At 36.6% G+C, this 25,739-nt stretch overlaps 6 protein-coding genes across 8 annotated transcripts; 5 read left to right on the top strand and 1 right to left on the bottom strand.

The window, feature by feature from the left end:
- Nucleotides 1-3,854: 3,854 nt before the first annotated feature.
- LOC108560957 (sodium leak channel non-selective protein) lies at nt 3,855-10,715 on the top strand. Of its 2 annotated transcripts, none has more exons than XM_017918698.1 (20): nt 3,855-4,081; nt 4,149-4,334; nt 4,395-4,747; nt 4,807-4,952; nt 5,009-5,256; nt 5,316-5,705; nt 5,759-6,088; nt 6,142-6,348; nt 6,405-6,613; nt 6,672-6,797; nt 6,878-7,072; nt 7,121-7,300; nt 7,354-7,606; nt 7,656-8,287; nt 8,343-8,508; nt 8,581-9,220; nt 9,287-9,560; nt 9,613-9,769; nt 9,971-10,250; nt 10,311-10,715. In XM_017918698.1, the coding sequence occupies exons 1-20, from the start codon at nt 3,968-3,970 to the stop codon at nt 10,484-10,486; spliced, it is 5,262 nt and encodes a 1,753-aa protein (XP_017774187.1). In that variant the 5' UTR covers nt 3,855-3,967; the 3' UTR covers nt 10,487-10,715. The 2 variants fall into 2 exon arrangements, with proteins under 2 accessions (XP_017774187.1, XP_017774195.1); XM_017918706.1 differs by having other exon boundaries at nt 3,856-4,081; nt 8,584-9,220.
- A 138-nt stretch (nt 10,716-10,853) lies between these two features.
- On the top strand, nt 10,854-12,159 carry LOC108560929 (protein MAK16 homolog). The gene is made up of 5 exons (XM_017918655.1): nt 10,854-10,964; nt 11,024-11,070; nt 11,129-11,585; nt 11,648-11,818; nt 11,885-12,159. Exons 1-5 carry the CDS (start codon nt 10,950-10,952, stop codon nt 12,101-12,103), a joined length of 909 nt encoding a protein of 302 aa, XP_017774144.1. The 5' UTR covers nt 10,854-10,949; the 3' UTR covers nt 12,104-12,159.
- A 1,620-nt stretch (nt 12,160-13,779) lies between these two features.
- On the top strand, nt 13,780-16,275 carry LOC108561000 (cytochrome P450 4C1-like). Its single transcript, XM_017918746.1, has 11 exons — nt 13,780-13,860; nt 14,176-14,356; nt 14,415-14,521; nt 14,578-14,668; nt 14,724-14,909; nt 14,973-15,042; nt 15,097-15,223; nt 15,279-15,404; nt 15,469-15,706; nt 15,761-15,931; nt 15,980-16,275. Exons 1-11 carry the CDS (start codon nt 13,840-13,842, stop codon nt 16,141-16,143), a joined length of 1,482 nt encoding a protein of 493 aa, XP_017774235.1. The 5' UTR covers nt 13,780-13,839; the 3' UTR covers nt 16,144-16,275.
- Nucleotides 16,276-16,650: 375 nt separating this feature from the next.
- LOC108560973 (cytochrome P450 4C1-like) lies at nt 16,651-19,271 on the top strand. The gene is made up of 10 exons (XM_017918716.1): nt 16,651-16,952; nt 17,425-17,531; nt 17,589-17,679; nt 17,738-17,993; nt 18,049-18,175; nt 18,228-18,297; nt 18,363-18,466; nt 18,518-18,755; nt 18,818-18,997; nt 19,055-19,271. Exons 1-10 carry the CDS (start codon nt 16,697-16,699, stop codon nt 19,213-19,215), a joined length of 1,590 nt encoding a protein of 529 aa, XP_017774205.1. The 5' UTR covers nt 16,651-16,696; the 3' UTR covers nt 19,216-19,271.
- A 1,417-nt stretch (nt 19,272-20,688) lies between these two features.
- Nucleotides 20,689-24,569, bottom strand: LOC108561006. Its single transcript, XM_017918760.1, has 5 exons — nt 24,379-24,569; nt 24,197-24,299; nt 21,024-21,118; nt 20,842-20,965; nt 20,689-20,779 (listed from the first exon to the last, which is right to left on the bottom strand). Exons 1-5 carry the CDS (start codon nt 24,440-24,442, stop codon nt 20,707-20,709), a joined length of 459 nt encoding a protein of 152 aa, XP_017774249.1. The 5' UTR covers nt 24,443-24,569; the 3' UTR covers nt 20,689-20,706.
- LOC108560984 (cytochrome P450 4C1-like) lies at nt 21,760-24,229 on the top strand. Of its 2 annotated transcripts, none has more exons than XM_017918726.1 (12): nt 21,760-21,983; nt 22,027-22,133; nt 22,193-22,283; nt 22,339-22,524; nt 22,580-22,649; nt 22,704-22,830; nt 22,885-22,951; nt 23,007-23,104; nt 23,163-23,231; nt 23,292-23,460; nt 23,784-23,963; nt 24,022-24,229. In XM_017918726.1, the coding sequence occupies exons 1-12, from the start codon at nt 21,860-21,862 to the stop codon at nt 24,222-24,224; spliced, it is 1,491 nt and encodes a 496-aa protein (XP_017774215.1). In that variant the 5' UTR covers nt 21,760-21,859; the 3' UTR covers nt 24,225-24,229. The 2 variants fall into 2 exon arrangements, with proteins under 2 accessions (XP_017774215.1, XP_017774223.1); XM_017918734.1 differs by having other exon boundaries at nt 22,339-22,487; nt 22,579-22,649.
- Nucleotides 24,570-25,739: the final 1,170 nt, after the last annotated feature.

The following is a 25,739-nucleotide window of genomic DNA, read 5'->3' on the forward strand; positions in this document are numbered from 1 at the left end:
AACAATAAATTTTTGAAATAATTGAAAATCAGAAACAAAAAAATCGACTTTCTCAGCTTGTTTCGATCTTTAGAAAACTAAACCTATTTCCTTTCACTTTGATTCTTTTACGCATTTTTTTATCTAACTTTGCATTGTTGTAACAATTTATAATGTAAATTAAACTTAATTAATTATTGCATCTAAGTCAAAGAAATTCAATTTTCTCTTTGTTTATTAAATATTATATTTTATCAGCATTTTTTCGCATTGCACACAATTCTACTTTGAAATATAAATTTGACGTTTAAATCAATAAAGGATTTTAATAAATCATCACCTAGACGACAATGTCATTCATTAATTAATTAAACAATTTTTAACCAAAAAATAACCAATGATTGATTAGTCTATAAAAGTATGTGTATGCATTTCATTTAGTTGCGTGTTTAATATGTAAATGCACGTTTTAATTGTGTTAATTGACAGTTCCAAAAGATGGATCACCTCTCCAAAATATCATCCGCGCTTAACTTTAAGGTAAGTTTCCTAACCTAAAACATCCAATCAATGTATTTACGTCAGTGTATACATTTGTTCATTTATAAGACTTGAACTATAAACTAATTAAGAATCGATTACTTTAAACTCCGTTACAAAACATATCGGAAAATAACAGCGTTAAAGTGATAATTGCAAATTCTCGATTATTCGGATGAGGAAGCTTTTCATTAACCGGAAGCGCATTTTCCATATCCGAAAACAAAAGAAAAAAACGACAACTATCGGATCGATCCGTTCGAATCGCGAGCGCCCTCTTTCCGAAGCACATCGTAATTCAATTACGTAAAGTTCGTTAGGATATTTGAATATTGAAGTGTACAAAGCTAAAATGTGTTTCACGATACACATTTCTTTTTTTATCGAATTGTGAATATGGAAATGCGTTATTTGTGCTGATTAGTATGGGTTTAAGTTTAAGTTTAACACTGGTATTTTCAGCGATTTGACTTGCAGTTAAACAAGACTAATTGCCAGTTATAAATTTGTTGCGTAATCGGCTTACGCCTATTAAATTGGATTTCGCGCTGAGGACATAATGGTCGAAGTGCTATTAATTTGGATTCGGATAGTTTTGGAAGCACTAAAGATGTTTTACAACATATAAAAAAAAAATTACAGTTTTCTTTTATGAAAAATTCAGTTTTTAAACAATTTACTTTTACTAATTGGAGAAGTTATTGTATTATAGACGAAAATAATAATTTTTTTTTTGAGATTTTATTTGAAAAAAAAATTTCCAAAAAATATTTTTATTGTTTTTAAAAAGACAATTTTTCACATAATAAATTAGCAGATTTTCCTAAAAAAAAAAATTATAAAAATATTTTTTTCTAAAAACGAATAAAAAAAAAATAGTATGAAGACATTCATAATTCAAAATTCCAAAAAATATTTTTATTGTTTTTAAAAAGACAATTTTTCACATAATAAATTAGCAGATTTTCCTAAAAAAAAAATTATGAAAATATTTTTTTCTAAAAACGAATAAAAAATAATTAGTTTGAAGACATTATATGGAAAATTAGTCATTAAATTATTTATTTCAAAAAAAGTATGTATTAATTAAGAAAATCGAATGAATTCTCGATGTTATAAGAATTTTTTTTTAAACCGAATGAGCGTGATAATTAAGGAAACAGCTGCGCCTTCTCATAAACATACTACAATTACGCGTTATGTTATAATTAAGGGCAACATATTGAGGAAGTAAAAGGGTTAATAACATTTCCTACATCTATTGCAGCAGAATTAGTGAAATAAAAATGGATTTGAAAACTTATATAAGACTGTAATAATTATTATACTTTAAAGGTTTAATGGCTAAATTATAATTAAGTTTTAATTTATAGTTAGTTTTGCAAGTAATAAAAGTGTAAATTTCAATATCTATGTATAATTAAGAATTATTGCTTTGTTAATTAAATGTGATCCAACTTTTAAAGTATTTCACATTTATTTGATAACAAATTTTTAAGATATTATTAAATATTTCTAGTATATTATTGATAATTTTATTAAAGTGTTAATGATGTAATTGAGCTCGTTAATTAAGTTTTCTTGCAGCATTGTTCGGTTGTGTCGTAATCAAGAAAATTGCTGTGTAAACTTAGCTCGTTTCCATACACGTGAACTATGTAGTTACAATATGTAGAGCCATAATCAGATGAGCAATTTTCATTCAACTGAATCGATTAGTCGAACGAAAAAAATAGTTCACAGCAATTATTATTCTTCAACGCCAATTTTGATAAGATCTAGTTTCTGTAAAAGGTCAACTGAGTCACCATCGCATCTCGTGCATGAAATAAATATACAAACATTAATTGTTCAACATTAGCAATAACAACAAAAAGCGAATAGAAATCTTCAGAAGTTGATGAAACAACAATGAGATTTCCACCAAAAACGATTGTTTCATAATCAACTTTTTTTTGGTTTGTTTTCTTTGTGTGCTGTTGTTGAGGAATGTCTAAATACGGGGCCGATCCGCAATTCATCCTGACCATTTTCGGTTAATAGCTCGAGCACGAGCACTTCTAAATAAAGCGAAACAAATTGCATTCCTCCTTTCCTACCACAAAGAAACGAGTGTGTAGAAGAGAGACAGATCAGGATTGTAATAGGAAAAGGTTCAATTAAAATCTCAAAGGCGAATGCGCAAAATAATTTCTCGATGAGAGGAAATCTTCATTGGATTAGTGCAATTCTACAATAATCATAGTCAATAACTGCTTCCCAAAAAACGCCTGATAATTATGCACCAATCCAATAGTTTACGCGAACGGAGGAACTCGACGGTAGTTTGTCTTACGCAACTGAAATTATAGGACGCTACTGTTTATAATTATAATAAAAGCGAATTTATTGCGACTGCGACGTAAACAAAGCAAAAATATGGAGCGTTTATATATATAAACTCTTTTCTAAAAGGAATTTCCACATCTATTTGGAATCTGCTTAAATTTTATAAAATTTAGTTATTATAATTGATTACTATATGATGGAAAAAATGTTTTATAAAGAAGAGAAGAATTAATCAATATTTTATAATGAAAAATTTCCATTTTTTAAGATGTGTATAACTTTTTTATGAACGGGTCGTTTCTTGTGTAACTTTCGTCTACGCTGTGGATACTTTTTTCTCCTTCTTCTATCCGGAGTTTGAACGGTCGTATCTTCGTCTTCGATATCATCGTCGGTGTAGTCCTCGTAATCCTGCGAAGGAGATAAATCGAAGGACGGACCGACGCTTTGCTTCTGAACGATGAGACATCTTTCGCTCTTCGTCAGCCCTTCCGAGAGAGAGAGAGAGGAAAATCATTCGAATTTGTTCAAAAATAAGTAAAATCCCTTACCAAATGACAAAGAAAATAAGCTGCAGGACAGAAGAACTATGAAGTACAGTGCTCGCATTTTGCAGAAGACTGAGTACTAGAATAAAGAGGATTTTATTATCAATGCCTTATAGTTATCGAGTCGAAAAGGTATTTAGTCCTGTTTGTTTGTGTATTTATTATTTAATGGGAGAGATAGTGAAGCGCGTTTAGATTACGCATGGCATTCCAATTTCTAAAGGAAAGACCTTGTTTAATCCGTGACCTGAATGTTTACGTGGAGTTGTTTAAATAAATAGACTAGACTTGGTTGGCCCTTTTTCGCATGAAATCCGAATTCTTTATCTGTGTTATCTTTTGGAGGGCTTTTGTCTTTTGTCTTTTTTTTTTTTGAAAATTTATTACCAACTGAACGCAGATAACGTATTCTTATTGATTTTCCCATTTGGCTGATGGAGATGCGCAGGACCGTGTGGACTGGAGGAGAATGCAGAATCCGGAGCGCTCCGGGCGCCTCCCGTCCCGGAGTCGGGAAAATGTGAAAAGTGGCAGGTGAAAAATCAGGAAAAATTGCAAGAAAACTGCGGAATATGATCGGGATGATGCTGGGACGGAAGCAGAGCCTCAAAGGTGAGCCCGTCCTGGCCGACTACGGCCCGGACGAGGCTTTCAACGAGAGCGCAGACATAGAATGGGTCAATATGGTGAGTGTCTACAAGCTACTTTGTTACATAATTGAAAACTTAAAGAAATTGATGTTTTTTGTTAAAGATCTGGGTGAGGCGGGTGATGAGGCTCTGCGCCCTCCTGAGCTTAGCATCCGTCTGCTGCAACACCCCGAAGACCTTCGAGAAAATTCCGCCCATGCAGCTCGTCACCTTCTCGATTGATTCCGTGGTAACATTCTTGTTCACCGCCGAAATGATAGCAAAGATGCACATAAGGGGCATCCTCAAAGTAAGGTACACTCACACCGATGTAACGCAGAAGACTACAGATAGGTTCGATTTGTTCAAGGGCGAAAAACCGTACCTCAAAGACCACTGGTGTCAATTCGACGCCAGCATGGTGTTCCTACTCTGGATCTCAGTTATCCTGCAAATCTTCGAAATCACCGAAATCGTGCCGAAATACAGCTACCTCTCGATCCTCAGAGCACCCAGACCGCTAATCATGATCCGTTTCCTCAGAGTCTTCCTCAAATTCTCCATGCCCAAATCCAGGATAAACCAGATTTTCAAACGCTCCAGCCAACAGATTTACAACGTCACGCTTTTCTTCCTGTTCTTCATGTCCCTCTACGGACTGCTCGGTGTCCAGTTCTTCGGAGAGCTCAAGAACCATTGCGTTCTGAACACCACCGAAGTCGGGTAAAACACCGAACCCCAATCACAAATTCATCTTAAATTAACACTTCTTTTCAACGCAGATCGATTACCATCAACAGTCTCGCTATACCAGACACCTTCTGCTCCATTGATCCTAACTCTGGCTACCAATGCCCGCGAGGGATGAAGTGCATGAAACTTGAGCTATCGCGCTACATAATAGGCTTCAACGGTTTCGACGAATTCGGTAAATTAACCACTCTTCTTAGCGCGATTTGAATTAACGACGTTTTTTTTTCCCAGTGACGAGTTTCTTTACCGTCTACCAAGCCGCATCTCAAGAAGGTTGGGTGTTTATCATGTACAGAGCCATAGACTCATTGCCGGGATGGAGAGCCGTCCTGTACTTCAGCACGATGATTTTCTTCTTAGCCTGGCTGGTGAAGAACGTCTTCATAGCCGTCATCACCGAAACCTTCAACGAGATCCGAGTGCAATTCCAGCAAATGTGGGGTGTCAGGGGACACATACAAAACAGTTCAGCTTCGCAAGTAACACGCCCTCATCAACGTACAAATAAAACATCAATTATTAATTAATAAAATTTAAGATTTTAACGGGAGACGATCGTGGTTGGAAGTTAGTCACTTTGGATGAGAACAAGCACGCCGGTTTAGCACCGGAGATTTGCCACGTAATACTGAGATCACCGCATTTCCGTCTTCTAGTGATGTGCGTGATCTTATCCAACGGAATAGTAACTGCAACCATGACTTTTAAGCACGACGAGCGACCGCGCAGCGTTTTTTACGAAAGATACTATTACATAGAAGTCGGTTTCACTGTCCTCCTCGACTTTGAAACAATGTTCAAGATCTGGTGCTTGGGATGGAGAGGTTATTGGAAGCATTCCATACACAAATTCGAGCTTCTTCTAGCGGTCGGAACTACGATCCATGTGATACCTTACTTCTACATGACAGGTTTCACTTACTTCCAAGTAATTCCAAGTAAAAAAAATCTATTGGAGTTTTAATTGAGTAATAATTGCAGGTCTTGAGAGTGGTGCGTTTGATAAAAGCCTCTCCGCTCTTAGAGGACTTCGTTTACAAAATCTTCGGGCCTGGAAAGAAGCTCGGAAGCCTAATCATCTTCACAATGTGCCTCCTAATTATATCTTCGAGCATCTCGATGCAACTGTTCTGCTTCCTGTGCGGATTCGCCAAATTCGAAACGTTCATCGAAGCTTTCATGTCCATGTTCCAAATCTTAACGCAAGAGGCTTGGGTCGAGGTCATGGACGAAACCATGCTGCTGACGCAACCGACTTTAGCTCCTCTAGTCGCACTGTATTTCATTCTTTACCATCTCTTCGTAACATTGGTACGTTAATAATACAAATATTAAGTATGATTGCTTTGAATCAATGTGTTTAGATCGTGCTCAGCTTGTTCGTCGCCGTGATTTTGGATAACTTGGAGTTGGACGAAGACATCAAGAAGTTGAAGCAGTTGAAATACCGAGAGCAGAGCGCCGAAATCAAGGAAACTTTGCCGTTCCGATTGAGGATCTTCGAGAAGTTTCCCGACAGCCCTCTCATGGTCACGTTGCACAAAGTTCCTTCAGATTTCAGCCTTCCGAAGGTCAGAGCAACTTTGCAGCACGTTTCAAGTGAATTCTATTTGAATCATTTGTTTAGGTTCGGGAGAGTTTCATGAGGCAATTCGTGTACGAAATCGAGGACGCTGAAAATTCCGAAAGCGGTTTGAAGAAACTCAACGAGGAGATCTACGATTCGAAGATTATATACAGGAAGCAGAAGCCTCTGAAGATACTGAACAACAGCATCCCTAAAGTCCGCACGGTCAATAGCCAATTAAAGAAGACATCGGTTGCTCACATCATCAAGTAAATGATCCGTGAAACTCTCTCCAATTCACTTTTAACTATCCCCTGTTTCTTTCAGCGATTCCAATAATCAACGATTGATGTTGGGTGATTCCTCTATTATTCCGGTTCCGGGGAGCAAAGGCCCGCTGAAGCCTCAAGGAACGATAAATAGCATGAAGCAGCTGCGCATCGATCCCAAGAAGTAAGTGAAAGTGGTGTGTGATAGTATCACTATCGCCTGAAATTTATAGATTGAGCAGAGATTTAATCACCGGATTGAAGGAACTATTACAGGTTCGGCTCGAGGTCGATCCGAAGGAGCGTCCGCAGCGGTTCCATAAAGCTGAAGCAGACCTACGAGCATTTAATGGAAAACGGAGACATTGGCGTGAATCGCGTGACGTCGGCGAGAGCCAGGCCGCACGATTTGGACATCAAATTGCTGCAAGCGAAGAGGCAACAAGCGGAGATGAGGAGGTACGATTATGAAACATTCAAAAATGCACATCTAAAATGACTTTATAGGAATCAACGGGAAGAGGATTTAAGGGAGAACCATCCGTTCTTCGATACTCCACTATTTGCAGTTCCGAGGGAAAGTAAATTCCGGAAGATCTGCCAATTGATCGTGTACGCAAGATACGATGCCAGATTGAAGGACCCTTTGACTGGAAAGGAGCGCAAAGTTCAGTACAAAAGTTTACAGTGAGTTTTAAATGAACTGAAAAAGACTAGAGTTAATTCGATTGACTTTTCAGCAACTTTCTCGGCTTGGTGACTTACTTAGATTGGGTTATGATAATGATGACTACTCTCTCCTGCCTATCAATGATGTTCGAGACTCCTTACAACAGAGTGATGGAAAATTACAGCCTGCAAATCGCCGAATACAGCTTCGTCATTTTCATGAGCATAGAGCTAGTGCTCAAGATCCTAGCAGACGGTTTATTCTTCACACCCAAAGCCTACATAAAAGACTGCGCTGCGATTCTAGACGTTTTCATTTATTTAGTAATTAATACAATTAAACTTTACACTTTAATCAATTGTATATTTTTAGGTGAGCTTAGTGTTTCTATGCTGGATGCCCAGAAAGGTTCCCGCTAAATCCGGAGCTCAAATGTTGATGATCTTGAGATGCTTACGACCTTTGCGGATATTCACGCTTGTTCCTCACATGCGTAAAGTCGTCTACGAGCTGTGCAGAGGATTCAAAGAGATCTTACTCGTATCGACGCTCCTAATCCTACTCATGTTTGTCTTCGCCAGTTACGGAGTGCAACTGTACGGTGGAAGATTGGCCAGATGCAACGATCCGACTATTACGAAACGCGAAGATTGCGTAGGCGTTTTTCTGCGACGCGTTTTCGTTACCAAAATGAAGATGAAACCGGGAATGAACGAGTCTTATCCTTCCATGCTGGTACCGCGCGTCTGGGCCAACCCCAAGAGATTCAACTTCGATAACATCGGAGACGCAATGCTCGCCTTATTCGAAGTGTTATCTTTTAAAGGTTGGCTTGACGTTAGGGATGTTTTAATTAAAGCTTTAGGACCGGTCCACGCCATTTACATACACATCTACATCTTTTTGGGATGCATGATTGGTTTAACTCTGTTCGTCGGTGTGGTGATCGCTAATTACTCCGAGAACAAAGGCACAGCTCTTCTCACGGTCGATCAAAGGAGATGGTAGAAAGATTTGTAAATCTCTGTGATTGCAATCTAAAATTTCGGTTTTTTTCAGGTGCGATTTGAAGAAGCGTCTGAAGATCGCTCAACCCTTACACCTACCCCCGAGACCGGACGGAAAAAAGTTCAGATCATTCATTTACGACATCACGCAGAACTTGAAGTTCAAGCGATTTGTAGCAGTGATGGTCTTAATCAACAGCTCCTTACTGTCAGTCGCAGTAAGTGTACTTTTACAGTGTTATTTGGATTATTGGAGGACGAATAAAGTCTAAATTGAATTTACTCTGTTGCAGTGGAATAAAGACGCGCATTACACGGATTACTTAGCCGGCATCGATATATTCTGCATCACGATTTTCGTGATTGAAGTCGTCATGAAGAACATCGCTTTTACACCGAGAGGATACCTTCAGTCGCGCAGGAACAGATACGACCTTCTGGTCACGGTTACCGGCGTCATCTGGGTCTTCTTCCACGCGGCTTTCAAGAACGATCTGTCTTACTTCATCGGTTTCATGGTCGTCATCCTGCGCTTCTTCACGATCACCGGGAAGCACGCGACTTTGAAGATGTTAATGCTGACCGTCGGTGTGTCCGTGTGCAAAAGCTTCTTCATCATTTTCGGAATGTTCCTCCTGGTCTTCTTCTACGCGTTGGCCGGTACGATTATCTTCGGCACCGTTAAATACGGGGAAGGCATCGGGCGAAGAGCGAACTTCGAGTCTCCAGTTACTGGTGTGGCGATGCTTTTCAGGATAGTGACCGGGGAGGATTGGAACAAGATAATGCACGATTGCATGATACAACCGCCTTACTGCACGGAAGCGGAGAACTATTGGGAAACCGATTGCGGAAACTTCACCGGCTCTCTGGTTTACTTTTGCACTTTCTACGTGATCATAACTTACATAGTTTTAAACTTGCTCGTGGGTAAGTTCAGTTCTGCTTAGAATTACATTCGCGTTGGTCATTGAACTGTTTGTTTGAAACTCGCAGCTATTATCATGGAGAATTTCTCTTTGTTCTACTCCAACGAGGAGGACGCTTTGCTCTCTTACGCGGACATTAGGAACTTCCAGAACACCTGGAACGTCGTGGACATCCATCAGAGAGGCGTCATCCCCGTGAGACGTGTCAAGTTCATCTTGCGTTTGCTGAAAGGTCGTTTGGAGGTTGATCCTCAAAAAGACAGACTACTCTTCAAGCACATGTGTTATGAACTGGAGAGGCTGCACAATGGCGAAGACGTTACTTTCCACGATGTCATCAAGTACCTCTTCACAAGTACATTTTTACAAGGCGAATAATACGCATTTTTCTAGTATGCTCTCGTATCGATCGGTGGATATAAGGAAAGCCCTGCAACTCGAGGAGCTTCTGGCCAGGGAGGAATTCGAATACATAATTGAAGAGGAAGTGGCAAAGCAGACGATACGAACGTGGCTCGAGGGTTGCCTCAAGAAAATCCGCTCAACGAACGTGAGTCTTTCATTCATTATTCATCTACAATCCCTTCAATTTCTGAATATTTAATTAATTACCTTTAGTTAATGACTTTATTTTATATAAAACTCGAGATCGCGTGCGACATGCAACGTATATTATCATATTAAATAATAAAATAGAAATTAACTACATACTAAAAACAAGTATATATTAATAAAACGAAAACTGTTGCAGAACAAACAGAACAGTTTAATAGCTGGTTTGAGAGACACCAACGAATTCCTTCCGATCATGGACAAAATTGTAACGAACGAAGAGATTAAGAACAACACCCCAGATAAAGAGGCCGAAGTGGAGAAGGAGAACGAGAAGAAGGCTAAACCCATCGTTAGATCGGAGAGTATTGAAAGTGGATGCGGAAGGAAGATTCTTGTAACAACTTTATCAGATCCATCGTCGAGAGTCGTGGAGAAACAGCAAATCACTACAAAGAAGAAAAATAACAGACCTCCTGGTATTTACATCTATTATTTTTTTTTCATATTACAATTTATACAAATAATTAATTTTTCAGTTGCTGCTGTTAAGAATTGGGGACACTACAATGAAGCACCAGAAACTAGCAGACTGCCAAGAGAAGTAATTAACAATAAAGCAGCCGTTCCGAAGGTGTCTCATGCAACGCACGAAATTAGGGATTGGTGGAATGAGCAATTGAACTATGCTTCAGAATCAAGTGACGATGATTGATGATCATACTAATGGAATGATGATATATTCTGTATTGATGTTAGTAAACAATCTCTAAAGAAAACTGCATGAGATATCAACTGTAGTTCCAGAAACGCATCGATTGCAACAAGATGTGAAATGGAGAAACTACTACTTGTTTAACTAATAGATATTTGTATACTGTGGATCTGTATAAAACGATGTTATGAATAGCAAAAACATAAAAAAGAAAGGGTAATAACATTAATAATTGTGTTTCATTTATTTATATAACTGTATTTCTTTCGTAAAGTAAATCATAAATTATTAAAGATTCATTTCAAAAATTTTTAAATTTAAAAGTAGTGATTTTAACATTTAAGTTTCTTATGTTGGCCTAGTGATTTCCACAACTAGGCAACACGTGCGGTTTCTAAAACAGTTGAAAATATTGCAGGTTATTTTCATGTTTGGTATTCAGTAAATAAGATAAACTTGCAGAATGCAGCACGACGACGTGAGTGTTCTTCAACGAAACTAACAACAAAACGTATTAATTATAATTGTTAATTTCAGGTCGTTTGGAGCGTCATTAACGGCACATTTTGCTCACACAAAGTGAGGTAAGTCTTTACAATCACAATTTCCAAAAGAAAATATTAACATCTTCAATTTTTGTAGCACGAAAACGCAAAAGTTCTGCCGCAATGAATTCAATTTAACTGGTCTGTGTACAAGGAGTTCCTGCCCGTTGGCAAACAGCCAATATGCAACTGTGCGAGAGGAAAGCGGCATTGTTTACTTGTATATGAAAACAGCTGAACGGGCACATTTCCCCAACAAGTGCTGGGAAAAGGTCAAGCTTTCGAAGAACTTTGAGAAGGCCATCCATCAGATCAACGAGAATCTTCTGTATTGGCCCGGATTCATCAAACAGAAATGCAAGCAGAGGTTTGTCAGGATCACACAGTATCTCATTCGTATGCGCAGATTGAGGCTGAAGAGACAGAAGTTGCTCGTGCCGTTGCAGACGAAGATCGAGAGGAGAGAGACGAGAAGGGAACACAAGGCTCTCATTGCTGCTAGGATAGAGAAGGGTGTTGAGAAGACTTTGTTGGATAGGCTCAAGAAGGGAGTCGTAAGTGTTTTACTATTGATATAATTAATTGTTTCTTTTTACAAATATTTGTTATTTTTCAGTACCAAGATTTATACAATATACCTCAGTCTATGTTCGATGAAGCTTTGATGGAAGGCGAAGTTGAAGACAATGAGAGTGGAGAGGAGGAAATCGAGTCCGAAGTTGAGCAGGAAATGGAGGGTGATGCCTTTGTTGAAGGCACTGACTCAGAGTTTGAGATTGAATCAGAGGTACGTCAAAATATTCATTCTGAAGGGGATTTTGTGCTAATGTTTTTGCGGTTTGTTTCGTTGTAGGACAGCGACAGCGGTAAAAAGGAGACCGTTATTGGTGATATTGAATCTTCGGACGATTCTGATATTGAAGATGTTACTGTGCCTTCTCAGTCGAAAGCTAAATTCAAATCGAAAACGATGCCGAAAGGTGGACCCGCTGGTAAGAAAGGCAAGAAACAACGGGTGGAGATCGAGTACGAAATGGAAACGGAGCCCGCATCTAGAGTTAGTTCATATTAAATTAATTATTGTTCTTGTATTTTTTATTCGATATAATAAAATAATTTTACTTTTAATTGGAATTTTTAAGCTCTGTTTTCTATTCTCATCTAGTCTTCTGTTATGAGCTGTCTCATAGCGTTTTCCAACACTATTAGTCACAGTGAGAATTTTTCCAAGTGACTGCTAAAGTTTTATCTATTTTATGAAATGGAGGGAAGCCGCGAAATGATTAAATATGTCTTAAGGGAGACGCAGTAATATCAAGTTTGGAAACCACTGCTGTAATCTGTTTTTATACAATGAGTATAATTAATAAAATTACAAGATAAGGATAATTTTACAAGAATCGTAGACTGGAGACCTTCACTTTTGTGTAAATACGTGCTAAAACGATTCTCAAGTCACTAATTTTCTTAATAACTATACACGACATAATTATAAATGAGCAAACAAATTAAAGTCAGACTTGTAGCTATTGCCGATTTCAAAGTTTAAAAAATACGTTTTTTTAAGCTTCGGAAAATCAAGAGACTTCACAAATCATCAATTTACTCAAAAAATACAGAATTCCACCAACTTACGTACAAAATTCTAAAAGCTCTAACTTGTGATATCAAGAAAAAACTGTCCAAACAAAAATTGATAATTTCTTTAATAAAATATGATATTTTTCTAAGATGAAGAAGTTTTTTTATTGAATAATTATGATGTCTACATTGAAAAGTATTTTCTTTATTTTAATCTATTTATTCAAAGTTATGCAGTCAGTGTTACGGAATTTAACATATATAAAAGAAAAACCATGATAAAGTGTGTTAAAATCAGTATTTTTTAAAATTCCCCCGACTTACGACCAAATTCGACTTACGAACAACCCTTTGGAACGGAACTAATTCGTAATTCGGGGGATACTAGGGTTTCATGTAATTTGAAAACCGGGTTTATCCAACTAAAAGAAAACCGGTTTTTGAGCCTAAACTTAAAATTATTGAATTATTTTAATTATCTGCGATGAAGAAAAAGCATCATAGCTTGTTTTAATGCAATATATTCTTAAATATCTTCAAGAATCTGAAGATGTGACTTTGTCCTGCACCAACCTACCAAGAAAGAAACTTTTACTATTAGACGGTACAAAGAAAAAAACGAATAATTTAGTTCATTATTTAATACTCTAAAGAGGATTAAACCCAGTTTTGTAGCAAGTGATAGTTTTTTTCTATTTCTGGAAGTTTCGTATACGTAATGGAACTGTGTGAGCAATAGAAAATAAGTTGTGAAAATCTCTTGTTTTTTTTTGTGAAAATTCGAAAACCGGTTTTGTAGAAAAGTTTACATTCGAATACCGGTTTTTGTATAAACCTTATTATAAATGAGCACGCAGCTTAAAGCAACATGATTGGGCTTTCCAACGTGCCATATTTATATGTATAGACAATTTCCTATAATTTTGTGTAAAAGTTAAACCTACATTAATCTTTAATTAGAGTGTTCAATGATAATTGTGTATTGTATGCAGAGAGTATCGTTGCAGATTCAATTTTTCAATTGAGCAATTTTTGTTCCGGTTACAGTTACGGTTCAATTAATAATACCGGTTAATTTCGGTTCGACTCTCTGCTAGTATGTTAACGTTAAAACTTGAATACATATATTGGTGCACGTAATTGATCTAGTCTGTCGCGCTCATAGTTTTACGACTGAACATTTATAACTCCTGAGCTCAGGAGACTCGTAAAAGCATCATCGTCTTAATGCGGACTGCCAAACAAACCGTAATTTTTACTGCATACAATTTAGTGTCCCCACTCAAAAGTTCTATTATATAATCTCTGATATCTTCGCATTTTAAGCTGTTATTGTAATACAATGTTTACAAAATCTATTAATAGACTGATGTATGCAACTCAAGGCGCATCTCTTGTATTTGCGCGCAATTTAGTGTTTTGTACCCTTTCGGATTTGTTCATTACATAAATTGCGATATTTAGTTTTCATGGTCCATAGCACTAAAATCTTATATTATCTACAAATAATCATAGTAAATTTAATCATGCTTATCTATAAAATAAGATGATTTTGCACTCCAGCTCCAGTCAGTTCCAATCATGTTGTTCATCTTAATAGTAATAATCTTAGGATTATTATCCTTGATTCTGGTCAACCGAAGGAAAAATAACAGGAGAATCAATGAGTACTTGAAGGATATTCCCGGTCCCAGCCCGCTACCAATTGTTGGGAATTCCATTGGCGCTTCTACTTACAGCAAAGGTAAGATTGTTTAAATAGAAAACAAATAATTGATTAATTGCATTAATAATTACTATAGGCGTTTTACGTTACTTTATTGATAACGTTAAGAAATATGGAAAGACTTCGTTATTCTGGATTGGGAGCAATCCTTACGTCTTCATCACAGACCCAAAAGATGTTGAGGTAAAACGAAATTTAGTAAAATAATAATAATAAAGACAATACAAAAAATGTTTCAGATTCTGCTCAAGGATACGAAGAACATAAGGAAATCGAGGACCTACGACTTTCTCGTTCCATGGTTAGGCGGAGGCTTGGTCACATCCACCGGTTATTTACAAAGATGTGCAAACATTAGAAGCAGTTTTAAAGCTTACTTTTTTAGGTGATCATTGGCGCGTTCATCGGAAAATCATAAGACCCTCATTCAACCTCAACATGCTGGAAAAGTTCGTGCAAGTTTTCAACGATTGCAGCGACGATATGCTCGAGAATTTAACATCGAAATCCGACGGAGAAAGGTTCGACGTCTTTCCTATAATTGTGCGACATACTTTGGATGTAATCACCGGTATGATTACAATTGAATGATTCTAAAAAGTTTGTTTTCTTCTATTTCTTTATGTAATTTCAGAAACTTCGATGGGTTTGCAAATGAGGATCCAGAGGCAAGAGAAATCTCCGTACTTGACAGCGTTGGAGAGGTGATTGATTCGATGCGATTGAAGATGATCGGTTTTAAATTGTTAACTTTTAAGCGTCAAGAAAATCTCGTTCACCAGAGTCTGGAATTCGTTGCTGCATCCGGACTGGATCTTCGACAACATGGCAATCGGGAAAGAGTTTAAACGCAATTTGGAAATGATAAACGATCACTGCATGAAAGTAAATTGTTTTTGCTGCAATAATCAGCGTGTAATTAATTGATAAATTGTTTTAGGTAATTAAGGAGAAGCAAACGATTGGATTAAATGATAAATCGTTTTTGGATATTTTGCTGTCCGAGAATCAGGGAGAATTTTCCATTAAGGATATTTTGGATGAGGTCAACACGTTTATGTTTGCAGTAAAATCTCATTTTGAAACTTTCATAAACTGAGATATATTTTTATTTTTTTTTTAATTGCAAGGGTCACGATACAACTTCAACGGCAATCGCGTTCATTCTGCACTGCTTGAGTCTACACGCGGATGTCCAAAAGAAATTATACGAAGAGATTGAGGCTAACTTTGGAGCCGAAGTTGGCACTTTAACTTACCGAGATCTTCAATCCACGGTCTACCTGGATCGAGTCATTAAGGAGTCTATGAGACTGTTTCCACCTGTCGCGAGTATCAGCAGAGTCTTGGATTACGATTTGGAGCTCAGTGAGTTCAATCATCCATCATTTAACGCATAATTATTATTACGTATTTTCACAGCGAATGCGACGCTTCCTGCTGGATGCTACGTGGAGTGTTTCATTTACATGCTTCACAGGAATTCCAAGATTTACCCGGATCCGGAAGTCTTCAATCCGGATAGAGTCGACGCAGAGGATCAACATCATGCTGCGTTCGCCGCTTTCAGCGCTGGATTACGAAATTGCATAGGTAAATTGATGTTTTCAATTGCGCGTTTAATCGATTTAGGAATTTCAGGGCAAAAGTACGCAATGCTAGAGATCAAGTCGACGCTGATCAAGATTCTGCAACGCTTCGAAATCTATGGTGGCGAAACTATTAGTAATTTGCAGAATTACGTAGTTCTGACGGCGCCCGATGGTATTTGGATGAAGATGAAGCCTAGACGGATTACATCTTGATTCTGCTTCTTCGAATACGTTTGCTGTAGTAGTTGTAAATTGAAAGTATTGGTAGCTGCATGCTGTAATAAATAGTTTTAGTTGGCTCAACATTAATCAAACCAAATCCCTTTTTTTGCAAGTTTTAAAATATTAAAACTAATTTTATGAATCAATGAAGATTAGAAAATTATTAGTTTTAAGTATGAAATTTGATTAGAATACGTACTTATTATCTATCTATGTGAATTAAAGGTAAAAAGTCCAAAGTATTTGGGTTAAGGTGAAAGTTAACTAGTATTTAATGATAAGTGTTTATGAAAGTGCACTGCTAATGCTCAACAGATCAGTAAATGTTCTGGTCCTTGGACTTTTCGATCTCTGTTTGTTAAACGAATATTTAACAAACGGTTAATACATTCGCGTGCAATTTCAATTCATTTCGATTAGACCAGATGATTCGAACGAAGCATGTTCTTGTGCATTTCCTCCCTCCATCATCATTATTCAATCCATACACGCACATATTCAGAACAGGTTTAAGTTGTGTTTGTTTATTTTCAACCACTTGTAGATGCGACGCCGTCCAAAGTCCAAACTCGGATTAGACTTTTTATTGTTTGTTGGTTTAACGAATCGCGATTCAAATCGCAAACTCCGTCCGAACATGCTGCACGCGTTGGCGCTCCTCGTCGCGGCCCTCCTCGCCGTCGTCTTCTACATACAGCTGAAGAAAAACGCGAAGATCAACAAGTACTTGGAGCACATCCCAGGCCCGAAACCGTTGCCCATCGTCGGCAACTCGTACAACATCATCCGGAATCCTAAAGGTACAATTTCAAATTGATTAATACGGATTTGTTACCTCGGTAACGAAATAAATTTAAATTTAACGCTTCGTTACCTAAGCAACAAAAAACGTATATTTACCATAACTTCATTCAACAATTCGTTACTTAGGTAACATTTCAACAACCTACATATTACACGATTTGTTGGAACTTTTATAAAGTGTAGATGAAGAAGAAAAAAATTGTTTAAAACTTATAATTATTTACTAAAATTTGCGAGACGATAAGATTATTTTTTTGTTTGTTCGAAATTAATCATCCAAGTACACTAAATACATATTGTAGTTTGATGTAATGATATGTTGAGCAAATAATGAGCGCATGTATAAGACTTTGGACTCGATCAGTAGAGATTTTAACGGTTTATAAACACGAATATGCGAGCACGCACATATTTTTTTTCTTTTGTTGGTTTTTTTCTTCTCAAAGGTCGTTCATCGTTAATTTGCAGGTGTTTTACTATATTTCGCGGAGAACGTGAAGAAGTATGGAACGGTTTCGAGGTACTGGATCGGAAGAACGCTTTACGTCTTCCTCAACGATCCCAGAGATTTCGAGGTAAAAAATAATGAGTTTGGTATTTGTTTAGCAATTAATTTATTGTTATTTATTTAGATTCTCTTGAAGGATACGAAGAATATAAGGAAATCTAGGACTTACGATTTTATTATTCCATGGTTGGGAACCGGATTGGTAACTTCCACTGGTAAATACAATTTTGTTAATAGATTTAAGAAATTCAAGATTTTCTGTTGTGTTTTCAGGTGATCATTGGCACAAACATCGTAAACTGATCACGCCCGCTTTCCATTTCAACATTTTGGAGAAGTTCGTCGAGGTTTTCAACGAACGCGGAAAGGTGCTCATCGATATTCTGAAGAAGAAAGCGAACGGTGAAATCTTCGATGTTTTCCCTATCATCACGATGTACACTTTGGACGCGATCACCGAAACTTCGATGGGCCTGAAGATGAATCTGCAGGATGAGACCGTATCGCCTTACGTGGACGCTCTCAATAAGTGAGTTAATTGCTAAACGGCGATGTTTCACGTTTGTTTCATTACTTTTCTTCAGTATACAAAGGGGATCGCAGAGGCGCACTTGGAACGTATTCCTTCAACCCGATTTCATCTTTCGGAGGACTTCGGTAGGAAAGCAGTTTTACAAGAGCATCGAGTTTATTAACAGCTATTGCATGAAGGTGAAATATCTTTCAAATATTGTAAAACTTCATAACTTAACCCATTTTTTAGGTCATTGACGAGAAGACTCGCGCACTCGAAGTCGCCGAAACCAAGCCTGAAACAACAACTGATGATTTCGGTAAAATTATTGTATAATTTAATTTCTTTATTTCATTTAATAAAAATAAAAAAACTAAATTCAAGGTAGGAAAAAGCGTATGGCTTTCTTGGATTTGCTCATCACCAATCGGAAGAACGGATTCACTGTGACAGATATGTTGGATGAGGTCAATACGTTCATGTTTGCTGTGAGTATTTCAATTAATTGTGAACATTAGGCTTAATTTCTTCATTTTAAGGGTCACGACACAACTTCCAGCGCAATTTCGTTCGCACTTTACGCGTTGAGCAAAAACGCGGACGTGCAAGAGCGTTTGTACGATGAAATAGTTTCGTTATTCGGAACCGATGAACGCGATCTCACCTATTCGGATCTTCAATCGACGGTCTACCTGGATCAAGTCGTCAAAGAATCGTTGCGATTGTTTCCACCGGTTGCCACATACAGCAGACTTATAGAACACGATTTGAAACTAAGTACATCGATCGATCAATCTATATTTTTGAACAATTGAAGTAAATCACAATTGTTTCCGTAGCTAACGTCACCATTCCTGCCGGAACGTCCCTGGCCTGCTTCGCCTACATGCTTCATCGCAATCCCGAGCATTTCCCGGAACCGGAAGTCTTCGATCCGGAAAGATTCAACGCGGAGAACACGGCGAAGCGACATCCGTTCGCGTACGCCCCATTCAGCGCTGGTCCAAGAAATTGCATCGGTAACTAGGATCAATCGACATTAATTTATTTACTTAATTTCATTGTTTTTTTTTCAGGGCAAAGATACGCGATTCTTGAGATCAAGTTGACCCTCATCGAAATTCTCAAGAATTTCAAGATTCTCCCCGGCAAAGACATCGACAACATCCAGAGTTACATTATTTTAACAGCTCCTGATGGCATCAACATCCGATTGCAGCAAAGACCGCTTAATTAACTCCAAGAAGTTGTTAACAAATAATTTAAGTTTTGCATTTATATGCTAGTATTAATTAGAAATTATCCAAAATATAAACTAAAAGTTTCATTGAATACTCTTTGTTTTATTTACATGTTGATTGATTTAATACTCTTATGAACACTGAACTTGATCTCATTACTTTGGCCTTGAGTCTCAATTTTTATGTAGTTCAAAGTCCAATTCGTTAATATACACTTGCTATGCTTACCATGCGAATTGCGTGGATTTAAGATTCAGACGTTGTTTGCATTGATAATGCTGCTGTTCTCGAAAAGTACACTGAAATGATTCCCAATCGAAAAATTACAAAAGTATAACAATAACATTTTTAACACCTTGATGATTTCACGTTTTATCTCAAAAAGTATAATAGCTATGATGGATCTAAAAGATGCATATGGAAGCTGAATGTTTGGGGAATGTAACGAATTTTCGTACAATGCAGTGGTTTCATCCATTTTCCTGTAATTCACATTAAAAAATAACACAAAAAGAATAATAATAATGAACGTTCCATTAATAAATCATGCTCAATTGCATAATAATTAAGATTATAGCAGAGACAAATTTATTTATTTATTTTGTTTGTCGATGAGTGTGTAATATGTATACTTAACAGCGCGATAAGAGATTATTAAAAATCTTGCAAATTTTAGCAATTCATCAAAACAAATACGATTGAATGAAAAGTGAGAATCATCATTGAACTTTGTGAAATATTGATAAATATACATTTTATGAATTATTAATTGAACTTTAGATTTAGAAAATTTACAATTTGTTTATATATTTCGTGGAGAACGTGAAGAAGTATGAAACGATTTCGATTGATTGATTTACGTCTTCATCACGGATCCCAATTACGCTGAGATATTGTTTAATTTTACTAAAATTGTGGGGAAAATGAAAGATTCTCGTTTTCTTTTATGGATTTTCTTGAGAAACAAGATGCATGAACAGAACTCACACATCTTTTTTGTCAACCCATCGAAGAGAAAACTAAAGAACTCGTAGCCGCCGAAACTGAATCAACAACTGATTATTTCGTTAAGAAATTGCATCAGTAACTAGATCAACATGTACAATCGATATTCATTTATTTACTTAATTTGTTTTTTTTTTTCAGGGCATGCTTGGGATCAAGTTGACCGTCGTAGAAATTCTCAAGAATTTCAGGATTCTCCCTGGAAAACACATCGACAACCTACAGAGTTAGTTAACTTTAAAATTAATTTTCTTCAATCTTCGAGTCACGTATCTTGTTTAATCCATTAAATTAATTATAGACTTATACAAATCTCAATAACAACTACACATTTATTCACTTTGTTTATAATCTAAATAACTAATTTTCGAACACGAAAACCACATTTAGTTACTCAACGTGTAGATATGTATAATAATTACTTAATAATTAGATAAAGATAACATTACACAAGCATAACAATAATAATTTTTAAAGTATTATTATGCTGACATATAGCTGTTCTTCAATTGTTCTTTCTTTTCGCACAAGATTTCCCTTTTCAACATTCTATCTCTGAAACAAAAAAAAAAACAATTGTTTGATTTTGTTAATTTCTCTTTTTTTACAAAGCCTACTTTTTCCGCATGTGACAGCAGTATATTGCGACGACGAACGGCACGAGAACGCCGACGGTCATCACGAAGAATCCGGCGATCTTGTGGCCCAGAAATATCGCTTCCTGATCCCTCGCCAATTTACCTGAACAAATCATTTAAAATTGTTACTTTCAATTGATGTTTGTTGTTGAAAACTTTACCTAAAGAATCGCTGCTCGTTATGGACATGTTCATGATCCTCTGGGTTTGCACGATTTGGTAACATCCGACCTCCGCTCCTCGCCATTCGTGAAATCTGAAGAAGTAACAATTATTTGTATATACTAAATCTTAGACGAAAATAAACGTGAGTTACACTTTATTTGAGGTTTACTCTTCCGCGGTTTACGTTCAGCTAAAAATACTTCTTCCAGATTCACTTTCAACATCGGAAATTTTGGACAAAAACAGATTACATTTTTTTTTAAATTGAAATTAATAGGAAACAATAATTATTTCAAATTTGTTTGCTTGCTACAAGAAAACAAAAAATAGTACAAATTTTGTAGTAGACTCATTTGAAAGGCTATAGTTTTGTCTTCAATTTGCATTTTCTACCATTTAGTCAACTTCCGTAGTTGTCGAGTAATTAAATGAAACATGAGGAGGTACAAATAAAAATAGAAAAATCGTTAGTATTTAAAGAAATGAAGATATTATATAGAAAATATTGCAAGGTTTCAGTACATACTCGTTATGTCGTCATGGTAATTAACTTTATTTAATTATTATTATTAATTGCAAACACTTGACGACAGTCTTAAATATAACAAAAGCCTCATAAACAATTGTTTGATACTTGTTTATTTTAAATTTGTTACAAAATAACTATTAACAAAAGAATCGAAAATAAAGCAAACACTCTAGAAAGCTTCAAGGATTACTAAATTACCAGTGGATAAATGCATTATTACATTGTAATGAAAACGAGAGGGAGTAAGCAGATGCTTTATAAAAGGTAATGTAGGGCTGCAATTAAGTGTTAATCGGCTAGAAAATGTTGATTGCTTTGCTCATCATTATTTTCTTATTGATTTGGAGCGTTCGGTCGGAGAGGATGCCAGGACCGACGCCAATTCCGTTCTTCGGAAACTCTCTGCAAATTAAATCGCATCCTAATGGTAAATTTAATCGATTTCTCTTCAAAATTTAACTTGTTTTCAGGAGTTTTACAGTATTTCGTGGAGAACTGCAAGAGATTTGGACCGGTGACGAGATTCTGGATCGGATCCAAACCTCTAGTGATGATCACCGATTTCGACGATATCGAAGTAAAAAATAGAAACTTTTTAATTTAAATTCTCTCTTTTCATCAATAAAAACGAATTAGATTCTGCTGAGAACCCTCGATCACACGAAGAAATCCATCACCTACGATTACATAAAACCTCTGCTTGGTGAAGGACTCGTAACAGCTTCTGGTGAGTTTACAAAGAAGAATTGATTCAATTCAATCTAAAACGAATGCGAACACAGGGAAAGGTTGGCATTCGGATAGGAAAATGTTGACGCCGGCGTTTCACTACGACATCATCAAGAGATTCCTGCACATCTTCAGGGGACGAGTCGAAATCCTTCTGGAGAATCTCGAGGAGAAAGTCGGAGGAGATGTGTTCGATGTGCACGAGTTGATCATCGGTTACAGCTTGAACGCGATGATCGGTGAGAGATTAAAGCAATTTGAAAATTCCAAACATATATTTTTGTCATAATTCAGAATCCGCTATGGGAATAACCTTGGATTTGGAAAACGAACGAAATTCGACTTACCGTAAAGCCCTGAAAACGTGAGCCTCTCATAATCAATCAAACAAACAAAAAATTTCTTTTAATTTATTTAGAGTTTTGAGGCTGTGTCAAGATCGTACTTTCAACCCATTTTGGCGTTCGGATTTCGTCTTCAGGAGGAGCAAAGCGGGAAGTGAATTTTTTCAATGCTTGGACATTATCAACGATTTTTCCATGAACGTAATTCGCTATGAAGTTATGAAGAAACTTAACAATTAATTTAACCATTTTCAGATCATAAACGAAAGGAGGCGACAATTAAAAGATGCAGATTACTCACAGTTGATGATCGATGAAAATGGTGCGAAATTTAAGTGAATTATGAGTGAAATTAGTTTATTTTGTGCGGATTTTAGGTGAGGAAATGAAGAAACCTTTTCTGGATTCGATGTTGATGGACGGAACGTTCAGCGATCAGAAAATTCTCGATCAAGTCAACACGATTATATTTGCGGTAAATGCATTTCATTAATATTCTAGAGAAAATTTTAGTTTAGTTTCTGTATGTTTAGGGCCATGAATCAATTGCGAACGGGATCAGCTTCACTTTATACAATTTGGGACAAAATCAGGATGTTCAGGTGAAATATAATAATGGTTTTGTTAGTTTAATGGATTGTAAATATATTTGTTTTTTCTAGAGGAAAGTTTACGAGGAATTGCTGATGACTTGCGGACGTAATTTGCATCATTTCACTGCAACGAATTTCAGGGAGACGAAGTACATGAACATGGTTTTGAGGGAAACGTTCAGAATGTATCCATCAGTTCCTGTGTTCGGGCGTTACGTGGAATCCGATTTGAAATTGAGTAAGTTTCGTAATTTTTTGATAAGAATTGCAAGGCCATAGTTTTATCTTTAATTTAATTATTCAATGATCTAATTAGCACGTGTAGTTATCAAGAAATTTAATAAAACGTAAAGAGATGCAAAAAAAAATCTCTATATCTTTGTCAAGTTTGGTAAACTCTGAAAGCTTATCACAAGCAAACAGAAAGTATCACAATTCTGTCGAAAGACCATAATTTTATCTTTAATTTTCTTATTCGATGATTTATATAACTTTGGTTGTTCATTAGTTAAATAAAACGCGAAGAGATTTTAGTAGATTTTTAAAATATTATCGTTGCAGAGAACACGACGATCACAGCAGGAACATCCGTTTCCTGCTTCGCGTACCTTTCTCATCGAAATCCGGAAGTGTTTCCGGATCCGGAAGTCTTCGATCCGGAAAGGTTCGCGGATGAAAGCAGAAGAGGAAGACACGCGTACGCTCAGATCCCGTTCAGCGCGGGCCCGAGAAGTTGCATCGGTAAAACGCGTTCCGGAAAGAAAACAAAGACTGAATTGTAATTTATTTCTTGTTGAAGGTCAAAAGTTCGCGTTGGTCCAAGTGAAATTGGTGTTGGGCGAAGTGCTGAGGCGGTACGCGATTCTTCCGGGCCAGAAAATCGGCCAAATCAGATCGATGTTCACACTGAAACCGGAAGGAGGAATCCGGATTCGCGTGCGGAGGAGAAGTAGCAGCGTAGTGATGATCTTTACCTATCGCAGAGGCACATGGAATAGTTGAAGTACGTCGCCTTGCAGACCATCCGGTGATCGTCGCACTCGGCCGTATGGTTGCACAGTTCACCCCAACTTCTAACTAGAAACATGTTTATAAAGCTCAAATCTTTGATTTCCAAGAATTGCAAACAACAACAACAAACAAAGAAACACTATACCTGTGCAGAAACTTTCTTTCGTCAGCAGGAGCATCCACAGCAGCGTCGGCAACAGCAGCAACATTTTAACTGTTAACAAAACTTTTTGACTCGAACGCCTGCTTACTTCGGACCGAGTAAAATTAGAGCGGATCTCGAAATATCGTCAAAATCAACAGGAACGAAAAAAATAATCGATTTGGACTACCGACGGTGAGGGAACCCAAGCTGCGGTTCTGCGGTCGCACGTTTTGGCACTACCACTGACAATAAGATTTAGTATAATTAGCCGAAACTCTATAAATACGCCATGAATGCATGCGCTATTTCTCCTTAATGCTGCATACGGGACCATAAGATCTATCTCTATCTTTCCGACATCAATCTGCGGACGCTTATTTTAACCTGGTGCATCACACAGGTATCCGAAGAATGTGCGAGGCCTTCTTTATAGAAAAAAAAAAAACATCCATTTATCATCGAGTACATTATCAAGACGTCCGAAAACGTAATTCATTTTTTTCCGATTCGTAGCCTCGGTGATTTTTTTTATATTAATATTTTTAGTCCACTAAATATATTGAAATTTATTGTCTGTTACGCTTATAATAATATGCAAATAAAACGGAATCACACTTTTTCAAAAAAGAAATAAATTTCCCGCAAAACTACTTTCAGTGATTTACAATCTATTTTACAACGCATTATGTTATCTAATATTAAGATAAGAACACATTTTTAAAAGAAAATACTACTAAATACTATATGTTCATTTTGTAAATAAGAAGCTTAATGTTTTAAACACTTAATTTGAGAAATTGTGATGAATTTGAAGAAGTATATATTTGATGGTCTAGTTAGCATCAAGTAATTAAATCAAATATGAAAAGATGTAAAATTATTATCAGTTAGAAATCTTCAATAATTTCATCTTTTTTTAAATATAAAAATTACATGTTAATGATTATCATTAACAAAAACTAGTTTGTCTAAATCAGCGGTCGGGGAACCGGGGTAAATTACCCAAAATGGGGTAAAAATGATTTTTTTTTGGGTAATAGGGAAATTTTTCTAATTTCATCTTACCAAACTCAGACCAAACTTTTCAGATCTTGGTGTACAAACTGTGCATTGGGTTGTAGATCCTTTTAAATGTGAAATTACTAACATACCAGAAGAACCTCCAGAGAATTGCAGAGGCAATTCTTGAACTTCCATCCAATACTGTATTCAATTTGAGACCAAATCAAATCTGTCCTCTTTTTGGTTGTCAAAGCCTTTCAAAATTGCACATGAAGAGGCGGTAAAAAAATTGCTGCCATTTGCAACAACCTACCTTTGTGAACAAGGCTTTTCCACTCGAATGAACATAAAAACGAAAA

The sequence above is a fragment of the Nicrophorus vespilloides genome, unplaced genomic scaffold (assembly GCF_001412225.1).
Source record: "Nicrophorus vespilloides isolate i.1.1-1 unplaced genomic scaffold, Nicve_v1.0, whole genome shotgun sequence".
NCBI classification, from domain to species: Eukaryota; Metazoa; Arthropoda; class Insecta; order Coleoptera; family Silphidae; genus Nicrophorus; species Nicrophorus vespilloides.

Bases quoted from the DNA above. Each gene is read 5' to 3' on its own strand.
- LOC108560957 (XM_017918698.1), top strand. From the start codon at position 3,968: ATGATCGGGATGATGCTGGGACGGAAGCAGAGCCTCAAAGGTGAGCCC. The intron at 5,257-5,315 runs GTAACACGCCCT...ATAAAATTTAAG, and splicing joins AAAACAGTTCAGCTTCGCAA to ATTTTAACGGGAGACGATCG. The intron at 9,770-9,970 runs GTGAGTCTTTCA...AAACTGTTGCAG, and splicing joins AGAAAATCCGCTCAACGAAC to AACAAACAGAACAGTTTAAT.
- LOC108560929 (XM_017918655.1), top strand. The intron at 11,586-11,647 runs GTAAGTGTTTTA...GTTATTTTTCAG, and splicing joins ATAGGCTCAAGAAGGGAGTC to TACCAAGATTTATACAATAT. The intron at 11,819-11,884 runs GTACGTCAAAAT...GTTTCGTTGTAG, and splicing joins AGTTTGAGATTGAATCAGAG to GACAGCGACAGCGGTAAAAA.
- LOC108561000 (XM_017918746.1), top strand. From the start codon at position 13,840: ATGCGGACTGCCAAACAAACC. The intron at 13,861-14,175 runs GTAATTTTTACT...TTTGCACTCCAG, and splicing joins TGCGGACTGCCAAACAAACC to CTCCAGTCAGTTCCAATCAT. The intron at 15,224-15,278 runs GTAAATTGTTTT...AAATTGTTTTAG, and splicing joins TAAACGATCACTGCATGAAA to GTAATTAAGGAGAAGCAAAC.
- LOC108560973 (XM_017918716.1), top strand. From the start codon at position 16,697: ATGCGACGCCGTCCAAAGTCCAAACTCGGATTAGACTTTTTATTGTTT. The intron at 17,532-17,588 runs GTAAAAAATAAT...TTATTTATTTAG, and splicing joins ACGATCCCAGAGATTTCGAG to ATTCTCTTGAAGGATACGAA. The intron at 17,994-18,048 runs GTGAGTTAATTG...ACTTTTCTTCAG, and splicing joins TACGTGGACGCTCTCAATAA to TATACAAAGGGGATCGCAGA.
- LOC108560984 (XM_017918726.1), top strand. From the start codon at position 21,860: ATGTTGATTGCTTTGCTCATCATTATTTTCTTATTGATTTGGAGCGTT. The intron at 22,134-22,192 runs GTAAAAAATAGA...AAAACGAATTAG, and splicing joins CCGATTTCGACGATATCGAA to ATTCTGCTGAGAACCCTCGA. The intron at 22,525-22,579 runs GTGAGAGATTAA...GTCATAATTCAG, and splicing joins CAGCTTGAACGCGATGATCG to AATCCGCTATGGGAATAACC.
- LOC108561006 (XM_017918760.1), bottom strand. From the start codon at position 24,442: ATGTTGCTGCTGTTGCCGACGCTGCTGTGGATGCTCCTGCTGACGAAA. The intron at 24,300-24,378 runs GTATAGTGTTTC...ACATGTTTCTAG, and splicing joins GAAAGAAAGTTTCTGCACAG to TTAGAAGTTGGGGTGAACTG. The intron at 21,119-24,196 runs GTAAAGATCATC...TTACTTCTTCAG, and splicing joins TCCATGTGCCTCTGCGATAG to ATTTCACGAATGGCGAGGAG.